Raw genomic sequence first — 18,216 nt, forward strand, 5'->3', positions numbered from 1 at the left:
AGAGAGAGAGAGAGAGAGAGAGAGAGAGAGAGAGAGAGAGAGAGAGAATGAATATGAATGAGAATAAAATATTCCAAAACCCACTGTCTTTGTTAAGAGTTTCTATTGTTGTGATGAAGTACCATGACTAAAAGCAACTTGGAGAGGAAAGGATTTATTTGGCTTATACTTTCACATCACAGTCCATCATCATGAAAGGAAGTCAGGGGAGAAATAGTGGTGAGGCAGGAACTGTTGCAAGAAGCCATGGAGAAGTGCTGCTAACTGGCTTGTTCAGAATGTTCCTGCTTTCTTATATATAGCACCCCTAAGACCAGCAGCCCAGAGGTGCCACCACCCACAATGAACCAGACCCTGCCTGAATCATCATGATTCTTGATCAAGCATCATTCAAGAAAATGAACCATAGGTTATAGCCTATAGACCAATCTGAGGGGGGCATTTTTTTTTTCAATTGAGATTTCTTCCAAATGACTGTAGCTTGTGACAAGTTCACAAAACACTAGTCAACACACCTACAATACTTTCTGTCCTGAGGAATTTTGATTTGGGATCCCCAGTCTATAATAGTGACTCTAAACAGTATCTTTTTCCACTGGAATAAAAGCATTTCAATGAATCAGTTTCATTTTCATGTTGTGTTTATCTTTTGGGTTTATAAAAGTATACACTTTAATACACAGGTAATGTAAAGTACGCATATTAACTGAATAGCTTATACATCCCACTTTAGATATAACTAAAACACTTCGGTCTTGAAAAGGTATTTAATGTTTCAGATAACACCATCTAGGGCGTTTTGATAAGGAGCAAGTGGCTTTATAGTAAAACGTCTGAAACAAACAGGAAGCTGTTCTATCTGTCATGTGAGTGTTTCTGACTGTGGGCTTCTGGCAGTTTTTACACTCTCTGCCCTTTGAACCCTGTCTTCTGCCTGCCTTTCTTAACGTGTGTTTCTGAGAAGGGCTGATGGGCACAGTGACAGTGTGATGGAGAGTAAAGGAAGGCACATCTGAATTAGTGGGTTTTTAAAGGATGCTAAGTTATTGGTATTTTGTTCTAAAGAATGCTTCTGTTGATCTTTATTCAGTGACACTATTTGACCATGGACCTAATGGGCCTTAACATACTTTAGGCTGTTTCAGTATCTGATAATTCTGGATTCTTGCATTCTTTGTAAATGAATGGATACTTCTAAAGTGTTTTAAAGATAAGTTGAGAGGGCTCAAAAGTTAATTGTCTTCTTTCCAGTGCCACTGCAAGTAATTCTTCACTAGTTTATATCTGTAGTAAGACTTATCTCCCAAATTATAGTTTTCAGTACAAGAGTAATCGAGGGCCTCAAGCATCCTAGTCAAGTCCTCTACCAATGAGCTACATCTCCAGTCTTATTTTTAACTGTTCTATGTACCATGTGAGTGTTTCTGACTATGGGCTTCTGACAGTTTTTACACACTCTGCCCTTTGAACCGTGTCTTCTGTCTGCCCCTCTTACTTATAATTATGCTATAATTATGTTATAATTATGCTATAATAATTATTGTTTTATATTATATTTAACTGTAATAAATAATTCTTCAAATAATTGAACTCCATGAAACTGTTAAGAGTGTGTGCCCAACATTTGGATGTAGGACCATTGAGAATTATGATTCTGGAGAAGCAGTTTAGGAGAACCCAAAGAGAAACATTTTGTGTTGTGGTTGTTGGCAGAGATGTGCTGGAAGTTAGATACAGTCGGGACAGAGGGAATAACAGGCTTCCATGCAGAGCACAACTGGAAGGTGTGTGATAAATAACTTTAGAAACAAACAGTAACACTTGAGTTTTTCATTTACGGAACAGAATGCAGCGCACTTAACACAGGAAATGAAGGTTAACTTCCCCAAGTTGCTTTTGTCTTTTGTTTTCAGATGTGAGGAAATGTTAATGCCTAAGGGAACAGCCCAGGGAAACTTGTGGCCTCTGGCGTGAAGGAATGAGCAACCAGGCACACCAACTCTAGCCTTAGAACACTTTCAGCCACTAAGATCTTTATTATTCACCTTGTATTTCTTAGAGTAAGATGCTTTTATGCCAGTATTCAAGGCATTATATTTTATTATGGTGACTGTATAGAAGCAGAAAGCTGCCATTTGTTTAAGAGAAAATACTGAAACCTTAATTAAAAGTTTATGATGTTTATAAAAGAAGTTGATAATAGGAACTTGGCAGGTTTGATTTGTAAGTTCCATACTGAGGGCAGTGTTTTCTAACATCCCTCAAATGTGATCTGTGGATATTCAAAGCCTCCTGTGGGTTCCCTGCAGAACCACACAAGCTGCTGCACTCACTCATGGACTGTAGAATACCTTAATGCTTTATCATTTGACAGTTTAACCAAGGAAAAAGAACACATTTTATAGGTTTAACTTACTGTGACATTCTCTTCTATTTCCCTTCCCCTTCAGGTATCTCCAGGGCAGCTTACTAAAAAGTATAGCTCATGCTCAACAATATTTCTAGATGACAGCACAGTCAGCCAGCCTAACCTTAGAACCACAATAAAATGGTGAGTACAACTAGGCTGCCAGCGCTGAGTGACAGACCCCTCTGCTAGAAGCACCCAAGCCATACCTGGTCATTTCAGTCATTTGATTGTCCTATTAAGACGCAGTTTAAGACATTGGGGTCAATTAGAATACTGATTTTTAAGGGACAAAGTGTAAAATTTCAGTTTCCATTTTATCTTAGACTGCATGATGGAAAGGAGAGCCAGTTAGCAAACAAGAAATCCCAGGAAAAGTGTACCTCTGTCAGGTGCATTCGTATTGTCAAAGCACTGTTGAACATGATAGATGTGTCCAGATTGATTAGTTACAGGTCTAAGACAATGCTTACTGCTTTGGAAACTATTCTTCGAGTAGTCTGTCCTATGCTGGCACCATAGCACACGAGCAGTCCCATCCATAGGTTATAGTTAGAGATGACCTTTGAGCAACACCAAGATGAGTTCATTCTATGACAGTGACAGGAAGAGTGCAGAGATTTTTCCTGCACTGGAGTTGTCCAGGGAACACGTTTCCTTGGTTTGTAACTATTGAATTTTTTTTATTTAACACAGTTTGGGAAATGTTTGTTTTTAGAGTGTTAATGCTTTTAATCTCTAATTTTACTCCTCAGTCTAAAAAACATAATCAGCTTATAATTCTAATTTTGTTTCTAATATACTAGCTTTAAAAAAATTAGGCCAGTTATCAGAATTTTCTTCATTTAAAATCTGCAAGTTCTTATTCATTGTAATATATCTTTCCTTTCACACAACAGCAGTTGAGATTAAATTGTATTTCAGCAAAAACTGAGCCCCACCTCTGCAGGTCTTGAGTTAATTGATCATCTGTTCAATAATCACTGGTTGTGGGTTTTTAGAAAAGCCTCAGTCTGTGAGACTAAAACGATAATTGAAGTTTCATTAGAGTCCTCAGATCATTTTGAATTCAAATGATTCTGATATTTCTATATATGTAATTTGTATATTTTTAAAGAGTAACTTTGGTCACACCAATAGGTTTCATGCCCTTTCCCCAACTCCAGTGTAGCTTAACTTTTAGGAATCCACTTTTGAAAGTACAGTTTTAATTTGTTTTCTTTAATTATATTTTAAAAGTCAGTAAGTTTACTTGGTGAAATAAACATTTACCAAGAAGATTAAAGCAAATTACTTTGAGGAAAGATTTTGAAAAATGTTTATCATAGGCAATAGTGCATAATTTTCGAGGAGATTAAAAAAACTGTTTTGACTCATAAAACTTGTTTCAGTTATACATGCCTACATGTGACCATGGTGGCTCATATCTGCAATCCCAGCAGTTGGGAGGCTGAGGTTGCAAGATCCAGGAGTCCCAGATCATCCTCAGCTATATAGCAAGTGAGGGGCCAACCTCAGCTACATGAGACTTTGTTTCTAAGACAAGAGAAATATGGGCTGGAGAGATGCCTCTTTGGTTAAGAGCATTGTCTGCTCTTCAGAGTTCAATTTCCCAGCAACCACATTGGCTTATAACCATCTATACTGGGATCTGATGCCCTCATCTGGCATGCAGGTGTACCTGCAGATAGGGTTCTCATAAAATAAATAAATCAAAGAAAAGAAAAACCCATGTCTGTGAGCACACGAATTTTTCTCAGTTTTACCTTCCTCTTAATTCATAGATGAGTTCAGGTGCCTTTAAGAAAGGAGATGCATGTGAGGCACTTATGTCATTGGCAAAAAGTGTCCAAGCAAGTTCTTTGGTCTTCCCTTAACCCCTTCCCAACCTTTTCAGCACAATGGAATCACCCTGAGAACTTCAAAGTAGTCTGTTACCCTAGACTTAACCCAGTACCAGTTGATCAGAATGCCTTGGGCTAATCTTAAATCAGGGTGACTCTGGTGTGAGGCAGAGTTTGGGAGCCACTGCTTAATGAAAATAACTGTGCCTGCCTAATTGGTGTGGGACCTTAGAGTTATCAGTTTTAAACGTTGGTTCCCTCCCTTCTCTATCAAAGTGGTTGTTGGGTGAACTGTTGTGTAAGTCTTAGTGTCCTTTTCAGAAACATTTTTTGTGTGTGTGAGTTTAAAAATCAGTCTGAGGGTAAAACTGAAGCACTATAGAAGTATCCATCTTTGATGCCAATAATGTTATAAAGTTCAAGTTTTTAAATTTATATACAGCTACTTCTAAAATTCAGATTTGCCTTCCCTCAAACATTTTCAGTTTACATTTAAGATGGTATGGACAGATGGCAAATAGAAAACTTTTGTTCCCTAGTTCACATCATCTGTGGCAAATATAGGAGTAGAGTAATATAATGTCTAAAGAGTCATGACTACTTATTAATATTTCACTTAAACTAATTCAGAATAGCTGCCATTAATGCTATGCCCTTGTGCTATATTGAAACCAGTATATATTTCAGGGTAGCCAGTCCTATCAGCAGATTTGTGGGCACTCATTCATATTTACTAAGTGTTCTACTAATAATCATACAGAAGTGATTCTAAATGCTTTTATTCAGTATGCAGAACTTTTCATTTCTTACTTTAGGGAGCTAATGGTCTGTGGTGTTAAGTGGATAGTCAGCTATAAATCGTCTGCAATCTGAGGTCTAACCAAAAATCCCTGCTGTTTTAAATTTAAACATATGTACAAATACTACAATTTGGACTGAACAAATGGTTCTGTAGGTAGAAGGGCAAGTGATAGGAGGGGTATATAAGCATTTGCACATGGCCATAGTCAACGGAAGTCAACATGCCTTCTAAAACCATGTGTCAGTTGTGTAAGGAGTCAGAGCACCGTGAGTAGAACGGTGCCGCTTTAACTGCAGGACGTCAGGGCTTCTCGGAAAGTCGACCCTGCTTGAAAATGAGAAAAATAATTGCTTCAAATATTGTTTTTTCCTTCCACAGTGTGACCTTAGCAATATATTACCACATAAAGAACAGGTGAGCATGTTAAAATCCGTCTTACGATTCCAGCTAATTACCTTGCCAATACCAAATGTTAAGCCATAACCATAGACATCCGATGCGATAGAGTGTTTTTATTACAATATTGAAATGAATCTTCCATTAGAGTTCCTTGTTCTTAAGACCTTTTAAACAATAACTAGGTACTGAAGATTCTAAACTTGCTGGTTTATATATATTAAAATGTAAAAATATACATTGTAACCAGCACAGGATTTTTTTCAAACTTGATCCTAATACTTTTTTAACTAATTTCTTGTTGTGGTATCTCCTCTGCATGCATTGTAGGTTGTTTAACAATGTTACAATTGTCTGCTCCCGTTGTGACAATCAAAAATCACAGCAAAGAACCATCTTGTTAACATCATTTAAAAAAAAAAGACTTTTCTGCCTAAAATTGAGAAAACATCTCCTTGGCATTTTTATAAGTTTTAGAGTAGGACTTGGTAGAAAGACAAATAGATTTTCATGTTTCTCTGTCTTCACTTTCAGTTTGTTTTAAAGAAGCAAGAAACCAGTTCTCACTCATGCATTTGAGGGAAAGTTATTTTTAAAGCTTTCAGATTTCTTTTTAACTTTTTGATTCACACTGTGTATCCCACTTTTATATCTTTGATCCTCTCTAGTGCTACACTAAAGCTCCATGAGGAAGCTTCATTGTAATAGAACTTTGTGTCTCAGTGAACCCTTACACTGTACTCACTGTATAAACTGTAGAATAACTGAATGTTTTACTACTACATAGTTAAATGATATATCCTGGTCATATGGAGAATAATGAGTCACCCTTCTTTTTAATGTGAGGAGAAAGTCTGAGCACAGACAAGCTGTAAGACACAGAGCAGAAGGTACAGGGTCTCAAGCTTGGCTTTTACAGAGCTTGACACCTTGAATTTTATCATGACCAGTTATGTTTTCCTCAAAAGTGACAGGCCACTACGTTCAATTTTAAGAATATTTGTAGTTACACATAAAAATGATATTCTGTAATAAAGAGCTGGTTGACTTCACAAGTAACTCACGTTCCGAATATTAAAAAAGAAAGGTCAAGGTTTTGTGACATTAGTTATCCTGTTTCATCAAAGACATAGCACAACAGCAGCAGGCTCTGGAACCAAGTGCAGTGCAGCGGGAAGGAGAGTGCTGGCAGAGCCAGGTCATGCCCAGATCAGGTCACTCACACTCACTCTCTGTCAGTTGGCACAATGTACAGCCATAAGAAGCAGGCAGTGCTTCATATATATGATGAATAGTGTTGGAACCCATGTGCCTCCTCCTGCTAAGGGACTCTCCTGAGTCCACAACCTCAGAGAAGCAGTGCTTAAATAAATGTACTTTATTTGTTTGGTGAACTTTTACACACACACACACACACACACACACACACACACAATGGTGTTTTAAAGGGGAGGGGAAGCTAAGTTTTAATTCATACTATTTATAAGAAGCAAGTGTATAACTTAAAAAAAATGCAGAGAATTAAAGAAAACCTGGGAAATTTAAATGTTGTTTGCATTCATCAAAGTTCTAAGTTCCTGAATGTCCACTGCTATCTTATATGAGGAGGAAATATAACCTGATTATTGGCACTGTTGAGAGTATCAGTACTTCACAGGTACACTCACCAGCAAAGATGCCACAGTACTAGATAAAAAGAGGTTTTAAAACTGGAATCCAGAAGGAACTGTAGACCACTTGCTTTGTTAAAGGTTGGACTTCCCCTGTCTGTCTCGCCCTACGTACAGCAGTTGTAAACTGAGGTACTACTAACACGTCCCTGTACTGTTAAATTTTACAGAGATGCAAATAGATCCCTGGACATTTTTGATGAGCGGTCACATCCTCTCACAGTAAGTATCTGTTTGCCTTTCTTAAAATTGTATTTTTCTTTCCTAGTGTGTTTACTTCCTGTCTGCTTGTTCTGTAGCTGATTACTCTGAGAAAACTAGTCCCTCTAGCTTGAGTTTGGAGTGTTGTGCCATGCCTATGATAGAATAACAATTGGCTTGAGGCTTTGCTTAAGCAGTGAGCTAAGGGAAATAAATGTGTTGTCTTAAATAATGGAAAATTCAGTGTTTCAGAAGATAATCTTCAGTAACATCAAGCGGTATAAATATTTGTAAACAAATCTAACAAATGTGTAAAAAAAAAAATTAGGAAACTTTAAATCAGTTAAAATGGCATAAGCCAGGTATAGTTTTGGATATATCTGTAATTTCAGTACCTTGAAGGCTGAAGCAGAATAGTGATTTAAAAGACAGTCTACATAGTAAGAGCAACATAGTAAGACCCTAACTTGAAAAACAACCAGTCAATCAAAGAACCTATAAAATTGTAAGAAGTCACTTCATCAGACGTATGCTGGCCACTCTTGATACTTAAGAGGCACACATGCTTTTTTTTCCAAGTATATTGCAGACAAGTGTCACCTCTGTGACACTTTAAGATCAGTATGATTTCAGCATTAAAAAAAAAAAAACTGGGTAGGAAAATAGAAGAGTATATATAAAATTCCTGAGCTTGTGCTTGTGTATCCCTTTAATAAAGGATGGGTGGGTATGAATAATTACAGTAGAGCCAGATACTGCTTAACGGTGGGGACATCCTCAAATATGTGTTAGGTGATTTTGTTATTCTGCAAAAATTGTAGAGTACTTTATCTAAGATAGCGATAGTATTACTCACTGGTACTTTATGGAACTGATATTATATATTTAATTAGTCATTGCTGAAAATGTCATTCTTGCCAATTGCCTGTAAGATCCCACACTGTTTATATTGAAAAAAAAATGAAAGTCACTGGGCATGGTGACACACTTAACCTCAGCACTCAGGAGGAAGCCTCAAAACAAGCATACAAGCAAAAAAATGAAATAACTCTTACTACTCAGACCAACAAGATGGTTCAGCAGGAAAAGGAACTTGCTGCCAAGCCTGAGGATCTGTGCTTGACCCTCAGTACTGTAAAGGGAAAGGACTGACTCCCTAACGTTGTCCTTTGACCTCATGTGTACACTGTGGCTGTGCATGCCCATACACATATTTATACACACATACACGATAAATGCTGTAAAAGCAGCCATGCTACCCAATTGAAATTACCTTACAGAACAGGTGAGCACAATGTGGAGACAGACCCAAGTATTCTTAAGAATACTTAAAGATGTCTTTTGGTCAATATTTATATTGCGTTTTTTTTTTTCTTTCAGAGAGAGAAAGTTCCAGAGGAATACTTTAAGCATGACCCTGAACACAAATTTATTTACAGATTTGTTCGTACACTTTTTAGTGCCGCACAGCTGACAGCAGAATGTGCAATAGTGACGTTGGTAAGCTATTCTTTCCTGCTGTTCATTAGAAAGCTTGTACCCAGATACGTTTAATCCCTGAAATGATCATAAAACTGCAATAAGAACCTTCTCAAGGAATGCAGAGACACATACTTGAATTTAATAGTCATTGTGGTCTACAATGTTACCATTGCCTTTATTATCACAAAACAATTGCTATTAAAGGCAGTAAGAGAGAGTTCTCCCCTCATACCTCAGTATACATATACAGGCATGTTGATGGGGCAGGAATGGGAAGCAGTAACAACCCAAGTGGTTCACCAGTCCGATTCACTGCAGTTCAAGGCTCATGCCAGGCTGTGTTCCCCAGGTGCTTCTCTTGTATGCTATGCTTGATTACTGCCCACCCCTTTAATACAGTTCCTCATGTTGTGGGGACCTAACCATAAAATTATTTTTGCTGCTACTTGATAACTCTAATTTTGCTAGTTATGAGTCATAATGTAAAATATTTTTGGAAATAGAGGTTTGCTAAAGAGGTTGCGACCCACAGGTTGAAAAGCATTGGTCTCGGCACTACTCCACTGCCTATAATACCTAAACTTCTTGCTTCCTCTTTGCAGTTAGGCTGTTGTTCAAATGCCACTTCTCTAAGGTCTTCTGCTCATTAATTTAAAACAAAAAGCTCTCCAGTCACTCATGAGCCTTTTACATGCTTAATTTTCATGGCAAAAAGCAACTACCTGAAATAGACATTTGCAAATCACCCATGGTCTTCCTTACCAGGACATACTCTCAAGGCAGGACTTCTGTCCCATGTGCATTCGTCTCTGCCCTGGTATGGAGCAGCTGTCCAGGATATATGCTTGTGGCCTCTTTCAGCATTTGCCATGGTTCGAGTGCCTTCCCATTGTGGGAGTGTCTTATCTTGCCTTCTGTTACTCATTCCTGCATTTCCTCCTGCTGTGCTTGGCCTCCTCCCCTACAGACTTGTCTCTCAAACACTGAAGATAGATCTGTGAGGGTTGGCTGCCCATTTTCATTACTAATGTTCTCTGCATTTCAACAGATATTTTTAATTCTTCACCTCTGATTCAGATTCATTCTGCAGTCTTGGATATTCAAGGGCCAGGCAGGGCCATTCTGATCTTCCAGGAATGGAAGCTTCCCTCACTTACAAGGACCTCCCCACCTCTCTTTCTAACCCAGTTTCCTCCCTCCACAGCATTAGTGCCCACAGGGAGATTCTGATCATGAACATAGCATATGTCTCTTCTTCAGAGTCTAACTGGATGCTAAAGAAGTAGGTAGTCATCTTTCCTCAGGCCAAGCATTTGACTTTTCACTATGCATTTCCTGCAGGGGCAGTAAAATCCAAATCACGAGAACATGCATTATTTAAAACAGTAGTCTTGCTATAGGCCTTCTCAATGGATGACCTAAAGTTAAGCACACACCTGTAGCTTAGCAAGTTCACAAAGCCTTTCTAAGAACTACTGTACTATAATCCTGGGCAACTTCATAGGCAGAAATAAGTAGTCAGCAGAGGTGGATTAGCACCCATCATCCAAGAAACAAAGTAGGGTGGCCATGTGGGGGTGAGGACTAAGGGAGATGAGGAGGAAGGAGATACCAGGGTCAGTCTCACAAGGAAAGAGGTTCCAGGTTGGTTAGTAACTTTTGGGTAAGTCTTGAGCATGGGAAATGTGATCTTAATTCAGGAGGCTTTCCTACCTGTTTTTGGAGAGAGAGAGACTATAACTGGAGGTCAGAATAGAGGCAAGTGGAACGTTAGAATGCCGTACAATGATATAGGCAAGCAGTGAAAAATGTCCAGGAGAGAGAGCTGGTAGATTACCAGTGAGGATAGCAAGAGCAGCTGTTGCTTGCAGACTGGAGAAGGATAACTGCGTTTGGGCTTCGACAACCAGGCAGGTGACGAGGTGAAGTAAGAAGGTCTGGGTCTGTAAGTGAAGGCACTGATGAGCAGCGTGGCAGGTGCTGTTTCAGAATAGTGATGACATCCAGAGGCAGAAACAAGTGGTCTGGGGGTGGGCTGGCATGTGCCTGATCTGCTGCTGAGCTGAGCTGAACGGAGCAACCAGACATTTACATTGAACTAATCTCTGGCAGGGGGAGAAAGTCTTTAAAAAGCCATTTGGGGGAAGAATGCTGTGCACAGTGGGATGGAACCAGACCCACAAAATAGAAGAGTTGGCTTTAGTTTGAGGAAAACAAAGTCCTGTCTTCCACTGACACAGGACAAGTGTTACTGAGGACCAGTACCTAACATACCTGTCAGAAAAGGGCAGCCAAGGTTTGCCAGTGCTCCACAGCTCTCTGACTATTTCTGGAAGAACCAGGGGTACCCTGAGAGAAGGATTCATTCCTCAGATACTTGAGAATGCCAAGTATGGGGGATAATCTCATAGAGAACATGTAATATTTGGCAGACATTTGTGTTTGGAAAAAACTTGAGTTTGAAGAACATTACGAAATCTGAACCATTAGTCTAATGGCCTTAAAGGGGAGGGGGGAGATTATCTCTTAAAAGTAAACTCCTTTTTTGCCTTTTTATCTTGATAAAAAGCACTTACAACCATATATGGGCTGCCTTCCACAACTGAGCTTGGCATCTGGTTTCTACCAGTTGTAGATCATAAATACTTGTTGGGGAGCTTCTCTTGCCATTCTCCAAACAGAATTATTTGGATTAGCTTTTACATTGTATTTAGTGTTGACACTAATCTAGAGGTGATTTAAAACATGGCACTGAGCACATCTTAGTGCTCATAGAGTGAAGCGGCCATGAGTTCAGGGCCAGCCTGAGCTGTATAGTGATACCTTGTCTTACAATAGCAAACACTGATGATCTGCCTGCTTCATTCTCTGGAGTGATTAAAGTCAAGGGAATTAAGTTGCAGATTATGTAAGATTGTGTATGGCTTCTTAGGAAGTGAGAGCAGAGAAGGGGAAATGATTATATAAAGGACCATCCTTGGGTGCAGGTGGCTCTGTAATGGCACTGTGCCTATGGTGCTGCTCTACCCAGCAGCCACTAGGAGGCTCTCTTGTCCTAGTTCCACACAGGGTTAGTGTGAACTGGAAAAGGTTTAAATATGCTCAGGGTGGCTTGGTTTTTATACGTTTAAGCCTAGCATTAGCACACCTGTAAAATTACAGCAAACAGGTTTAATGAACAGCCCGAATCTGCACTGGGCCTGTTTGCTGCTCTGCAAGCATGAAGATGACACCAATATCACTCACTCTTCAGGATACCCTTTACCAAATGACAGTCCTTGCTCTGATGCATGGGCAGAGTGGGCTGCAGAGAGGTCTGACTTCAGATCTGGCCTCTTGCAGAGTTTCTGTAGCACTACCTAATGAAACACAGAGGAGACCTGTCATCCACACATTCAATACATACCCTGAACTAAATCAAAGATTGGTGCTCTGTTCTGCAGGTTTACTTAGAGAGGCTCCTAACTTATGCTGAGATCGACATTTGTCCCACCAACTGGAAAAGAATTGTTTTGGGAGCCATTCTTCTTGCCTCCAAGGTTTGGGATGATCAGGCTGTATGGAATGTAGACTACTGCCAGATCCTCAAGGACATTACAGTTGAGGACATGTGAGTGTGTAAGGTTTGGTAGTGCTTTCCGAACCATTTTTCTACTACTCTTAACTTACTACCATGAAGTTTTGCATAAAACTTAGAGTGTTTTTAAAGGCTGTTTAAAACTCTTGTTTAAAGTTCTTAAAACTTTCCACCATGTGTGTGTTTTATTATACTGTATTTCTCTTCAAAAGAATAAGTTAACTAAGCAGCTGCTTAAACAGACAGTGGAAATAGACATAAAACTACATTCTTTTTTTTTTTTTTTGGTTTTTCGAGACAGGGTTTCTCTGTGTAGCCCTGGCTGTCCTGGAACTCCCTCTGTAGACCAGGCTGGCCTCGAACTCAGAAATCCGCCTGCCTCTGCCTCCCAAGTGCTGGGATTAAAGGCATGCGCCACCACTGCCCGGCATAAAACTACATTCTTATCGTCAACTTCATAGCAGTTCATAGCTTCCATCATTAATTGGTAGGTCTTGATATAATATGTATAATAATGTGCTTGATAAGTTATTTTTCTTGTGGTTTAGTGACCCTTGGAAGGACAGCATAGTACAGTATATATTTTATTACTTTTTAAAAGCTACCAGGTCTCTTCCCTTTTTAAAGGGCTTTTGAAAGTGTCTGCCTGTGTTCGTGTCTCAGAGCATCTAGACTTCTGTAAGGTTTAGCTTCACCTTAAGTCACTCATTATCTATTTACTTTTGCTACCCTCTTCCCTTTTAATCTGAGCGTTAACAACAGAAACTGTGAGGTACAAAAGTAAAAGCTTTACTCCTCTGCAATGTGGAGCACTGTTTGCTTTTAAAGATGGTCTCATGAGCCAGGAAGCTCTAGGATTCCTCTCAGGCAACCCTAGAAGCATCTCTGAGGTTTCGATGGGTTATGAGCACACTCAGCACTTGCCCAGTCACAGCAGCACTCTGCAGGCCCCAAGCTCACTGAGAGCATGGCCACTAGCATGGGGCTCATGCTATAACAGGTAAGGCTGTGGAGTTTGCAAGCAGACTGCACACTGGAGAGGTTTCCAGCAAACTCTGAAAGTGCCCACTTGACAGTGAAATGTCACTTTGTGGGTAGCACTCAAGAAATAGTGTAGTTATGAAGAAACTCCTTGATTGTATTGATCATCATAGGAAGATCAAGGTATGAGGGTAATAGAAGTTACCCATTTTTGTAGGTAGGACTGTCAGTCAAAATTACCAAACTCTTTATAACTGAAGTAATAACTAAGGGACCATTTACAACAACTGGAATGTTGGGTGAAAATGACTTCTTTCATAAGTGGTTGTGGCACTGGGAGCCATCTTAGCAAAGGATATGACAACAAAAGAATCTGAAATAATTAAGACACTTGTGAGTTACCGAGGTCAGAGTGACTGGTCACTATGTCAGACCTCTATAGACTGGCCCCTGGGAAAAAGCAAGATGTGTAACATATGCTGTGCGTGACAGCCAAAAAATATTTATAAACACCACACGTGATAGCCAAAATACTTTAAAACTTAAACTCAGATACTAGGGGCTCTGGTTGTAATTGTAAGATCAGAAAAGATTAGGAAACATGTCTAGATTTCCCAGACATGAACCCACTGCAGGGGCAGTGGTGACAGGGCTGAGTCTCTGGTCCTCACAACCCTTTGTTATGAACAGAAGAGCACCAGGAGCCATGTTCCTAACAGTCACCTTTTGTTTATGATCTCTGCCAACCAAAGAGCATGACAACAAGGTTAATGCACATTTGTCTCCTTCCCTGTTGGTGTTAAAAATGTGTTTCTACCATATTTTTCTTAAACCTTTCCACCATGTATGTGTTTTGTTATCATGTATTTCTGTTCAAAAGAATAAGTTAACTACGCAGCTGCTGCTCAGAAAATGTGCTGTGCCTGTAAATGGTATGTCATTCAGACATGTGGAAAAACCCCAGAAGGTGCAGATTCTGTTGGCATAATGCTTTCCTTCAGTGATTAAACCTCTATTAATAGACATGCTAATCCTGTGAAGGACTGTATTTTAACACTGTTAAAATGTATTAGTGGAGAAAATATAAAAGGGATAGTGAAGTATGTTTGTTCTAGTAGCAAATTAAGTCTTGATTACCTGATTATCAAAACATCTGATTTACATTTCTATAGACTTATTGCCATATGAACAGGAAATTAATTTTGGAAGTAGGCTGTTTAGCTTTAATTTCTGCAAATGAGAAAACCGTATTTTCTACCTTCCATATAGAATGTCAGATACTTTTTGAGGTACTTAACAAAAAATTAAAAATTAAAAACTTAGAACCAAGAAACTAAGTGTGTTCTAAGATAAGCCTCAGTTGTGTTTGCTTAAGTATTTATAGTTTTTCTATAATTTCTAGAGAGAATTGTGGCTGGTCAGATGTACTCTAATTTTATGCTTCCAGCAAGGTCACAGAGCCCAGAGCTGCTCTCATCCCCCTCCCTTTCACATTTCCCACTTTATTAAACTATTCTGTGTCCCAGCTAGGGCAGCAAATGCTGGGGAGTTTTATTCCCTGCACAGGAACCAGGTTTGTTGGTCCAGTGCTCTACTAGATGTAGTACACTAAAGTGAGTTTATAGTGTAGCCAGGACATCTGTCTTTGATCTCTCTGCTTTCCAAAATTTAAAGTGAGTAGCTTGGCCGTCATAGTAACAGTTTGCCACCTTAGTACAGTATTAAGGTGAGCAGAAACTTGGATTATGCCCTTTGACATAGCCTCATGTGCCGGGGCAGGGGGAAGGGATTTCCTTTCCCATCCAGTGTGGCTTATTTATTTATTTATTTATTTGAGATGAATCCTTGTTGCCTCAAGAGTTTTTCCCCCTCAGAGATAATAGCGTTGCTCTCGATGGATCCATTTGTTGCCGTGGTGATGTGCCCACTCCTTTTGTTGGCGCTTCTCTACTTCAATAAGCCCCTTCCTGTTATCAGCCCGGTGAAAATGTCTGCAAGTTCTTCAGAGCTAATAAACAGCATACATCATTCCTTTCATCTGCTCACTATAGCAGGCCTTGTGAGTGAGCATGGAGCATGAATCGTACAGCTGCACTAATGGAACTCTGAAGAATGAGCCTGCAAGTCAGCAGCACAAGCGCACGAGAGGGCTGGAACCCTTTCCCCTCCGCCCACACTCAGAGTGCCAGGACGTAAGAGGACCACAAATAGCTAGACTTTGTCTGAACATTAGTATATTAATCCAGCTGGGTAGCCTTCATGTGTTCCAAAATAGAATTTAAAACTACTCTAGAAGCTCTGAATGATACTTTTGAAGATAGCTCAGTTGACTAAAATTGTCCTGTGTGAATTTTGATGTTTCTCCTCTTCCAGGAATGAGATGGAAAGGCATTTTTTGGAGCTACTCCAGTTTAATATTAATGTTCCTGCAAGTGTTTATGCCAAATACTACTTTGACCTTCGCTCCTTAGCAGATGACAACAACCTGAATTTTCTTTTTTCTCCTCTCAGCAAGGAGAGAGCACAGAACCTAGAGGTAAGGCTGCATTCACTAAATGGGGTTTTCTACAAGCCACCTGGTCAACACCTGTGAAGACAATGGAAAGCTTTTAAACTAACACATTGAAGAGGTTGTTATCTCTTTGGCATAATATTTCCTGGGCCTTTTACGGTTTCTACAAGTATCTGCATTATATAGAGAGGTAAATATTACCTCCTCTGATCATAATTCAGAGTCATTTTAATCAAATGTAATATAGTTTTAATAGTTTCCCTATTGATGGGGTTGGAGAGATGGCTCATCAGTTAAGAGCACTGAATGCACTTCCAGAGGACCCATGTTCAATTCCCAGTACCACATGGCAGCTCACAACTGTCTTTTAATTCCAGGATCTGACATTCTCCCACAGACATACATGCAGGCAAAATACCAATACACATAAAATAAAAATAATAGTTCCATATTGAAATTCTGTATTCCCACAAAACCTCCTTGAAACTTCTTGAAATTATATCCTTAATCAAACTCTGCTGCATTTCCCTCAGTTGACAAATTGTCAGGATTTAGATACCATGACTATATTAGACAGCATTGGGGGGCTAAACTGAGACCTGTGTCTAAGAGTGGTAATGGGGGCAAGAGAGCTAGCTCAGAGATCGAAGAGTGCTTCCTGCTCTTCTAGAGGATCTGAGTTCACATACCAGCAGTCACATCCAGTCCTTCACGATTGTGTATAACTCCAACTCTGAGGGATCAGGCACCTTCAGATAGCCCTGAGTAGCCCTCCCCTACCACAATCATAAATAAAAATGTTTTTAAAATGAAAGTGTTAACTTATATAAGGCCAAGTAATATTTATGGCTTAAAACTTTTAGAAAATTTAAATTAGTAATAAAAGTTAACTAATAAAAATTAGTAAATAAGTCATGCTGATTCACATACTTTAGAGTGGAACTTCCTTAAGTCCCTTGATCATTTAGAATGTTGTTCTACTATTAAATGTGCTAGAGTTGTGAACTAGCAACTGTAAACGCTTGAGTCATTAGAGCCCTGCTGCTGAGTGTAGCGTTTGCCCGCCTTGTTAGCCTTGTTGTTAGACCAATAGGAGCTGAGCAAATACTAATTGTTTATGCACAAGTGTGTGTTCATGGTTAAAAACCAGTTACACAAGTAACATGATAATGATGTAAAAGCCTGTCACAATAGCTTCTCCATTTTTGAGAACTGTGTGTGGTACATGTATCTGAAGTTGGCATAGGTGTCTTCCTGAATCATTCTTCATTTACCTTTTAAAATAAGATCTCTCATTGAATCTGGAGCTCACTGGGTTGCTAGACAGGCCATTGAGGTCCTGGGCTTCTCCTTTCACCACTTCCTAGCACTGGGAAAACAGGCCTGTGCCACTGCACCTGGCCCCTTACATGCATGCCAGTGAATGCAAACTCAAGTTCTGCATGCACAGGCAGCCCTTTACTCACAGGGACATCTCTCCAGTAACTTAATAAAGTTTCCCTTTAGTAGGCATTCAGTCATGACCCTGGAAAGGTTAGTCAATTAGCATCTTTAGATGCATGTGGCTGCATTTGTTTAGAATCTAAAGGATGGCTTAGTACACCAGTAGGTCCTCGTCTGCTTCATGGAGTAGTTTGTGTTGCTTTTTGTTTTGTTTTCCTTGAGGTTGAATTCCTTTTTTTAACCTCTCCGTTGTTCGATTTCCTTTCCTAGGCCATTTCAAGATTGTGTGAAGACAAATACAAAGACTTGTGTAGAGCTGCTATGAGAAGATCTTTAAGCGCTGATAATTTCATTGGTATTCAGCGCTCTAATGCCATCCTCTCCTAAGAGAGAGACTCGAGGAGTGAGAACACCAGGGACTCCTCATTGACAGACTGGAGAAACAGCACCTCTCCTGATCAGAGACCAGCAGAGGTGGGACTCCACGGAATGGGAAGACCTCGGATTCAAGAGACTCTGGACAGTGACTGCTGACTCCATAGGAAAGAATGGGACCTTGTCAAAGCAACCACTCTCTGTCCTTTGTAATGTAAACGGTTACAGCAGAAACCACTCCACAGCAAAAGCGCTGAGCACACAGATAGTGCTTACTATGTAGGCCAATGGCTATGAAATATGTGAGGTTTTTAATTGTTCCAATTTTTAGACTTTTGTTTGAGACAGGGTCTTACATAGCCGGGGCTGGCCTCAAACTCAGTATATGATTGAGGCTGTCCTTGAACTCCTATCTTCCTGCCTCTACCTCCCAAATGCTGGGATTACCATGCCTGGCTCAGATTTTTAGACTTTAAAGACACTAACCATATAACTTTCGTTTTTCTTGTTTTTCTTGCCCCTGCCC

At 39.7% G+C, this 18,216-nt stretch overlaps 1 protein-coding gene across 2 annotated transcripts in view; it reads left to right on the forward strand.

Annotated features, from left to right (window-relative positions):
- Ccnyl1 (cyclin Y like 1) overlaps positions 1-18,214 on the forward strand; it is a 33,448-nt gene extending 15,234 nt beyond the window's left edge. The window contains exons 4-10 of one of the 2 annotated variants that reach the window (XM_028765653.1): positions 2,451-2,551; positions 5,432-5,467; positions 7,290-7,341; positions 8,701-8,820; positions 12,246-12,412; positions 15,734-15,896; positions 17,586-18,214. In XM_028765653.1, the coding sequence (XP_028621486.1) occupies positions 2,451-2,551; positions 5,432-5,467; positions 7,290-7,341; positions 8,701-8,820; positions 12,246-12,412; positions 15,734-15,896; positions 17,586-17,702 (756 nt within the window). In that variant the 3' untranslated portion in view covers positions 17,703-18,214. The remainder of the gene's footprint in view (positions 1-2,450; positions 2,552-5,431; positions 5,468-7,289; positions 7,342-8,700; positions 8,821-12,245; positions 12,413-15,733; positions 15,897-17,585) is intronic. The other variant, XM_028765654.1, reaches the window with a different exon arrangement.
- Positions 18,215-18,216: the final 2 nt, after the last annotated feature.

The sequence above is a fragment of the Grammomys surdaster genome, unplaced genomic scaffold (genome assembly GCF_004785775.1).
Source record: "Grammomys surdaster isolate TR1022 unplaced genomic scaffold, NIH_TR_1.0 165, whole genome shotgun sequence".
Lineage (NCBI taxonomy): Eukaryota > Metazoa > Chordata > Mammalia > Rodentia > Muridae > Grammomys > Grammomys surdaster.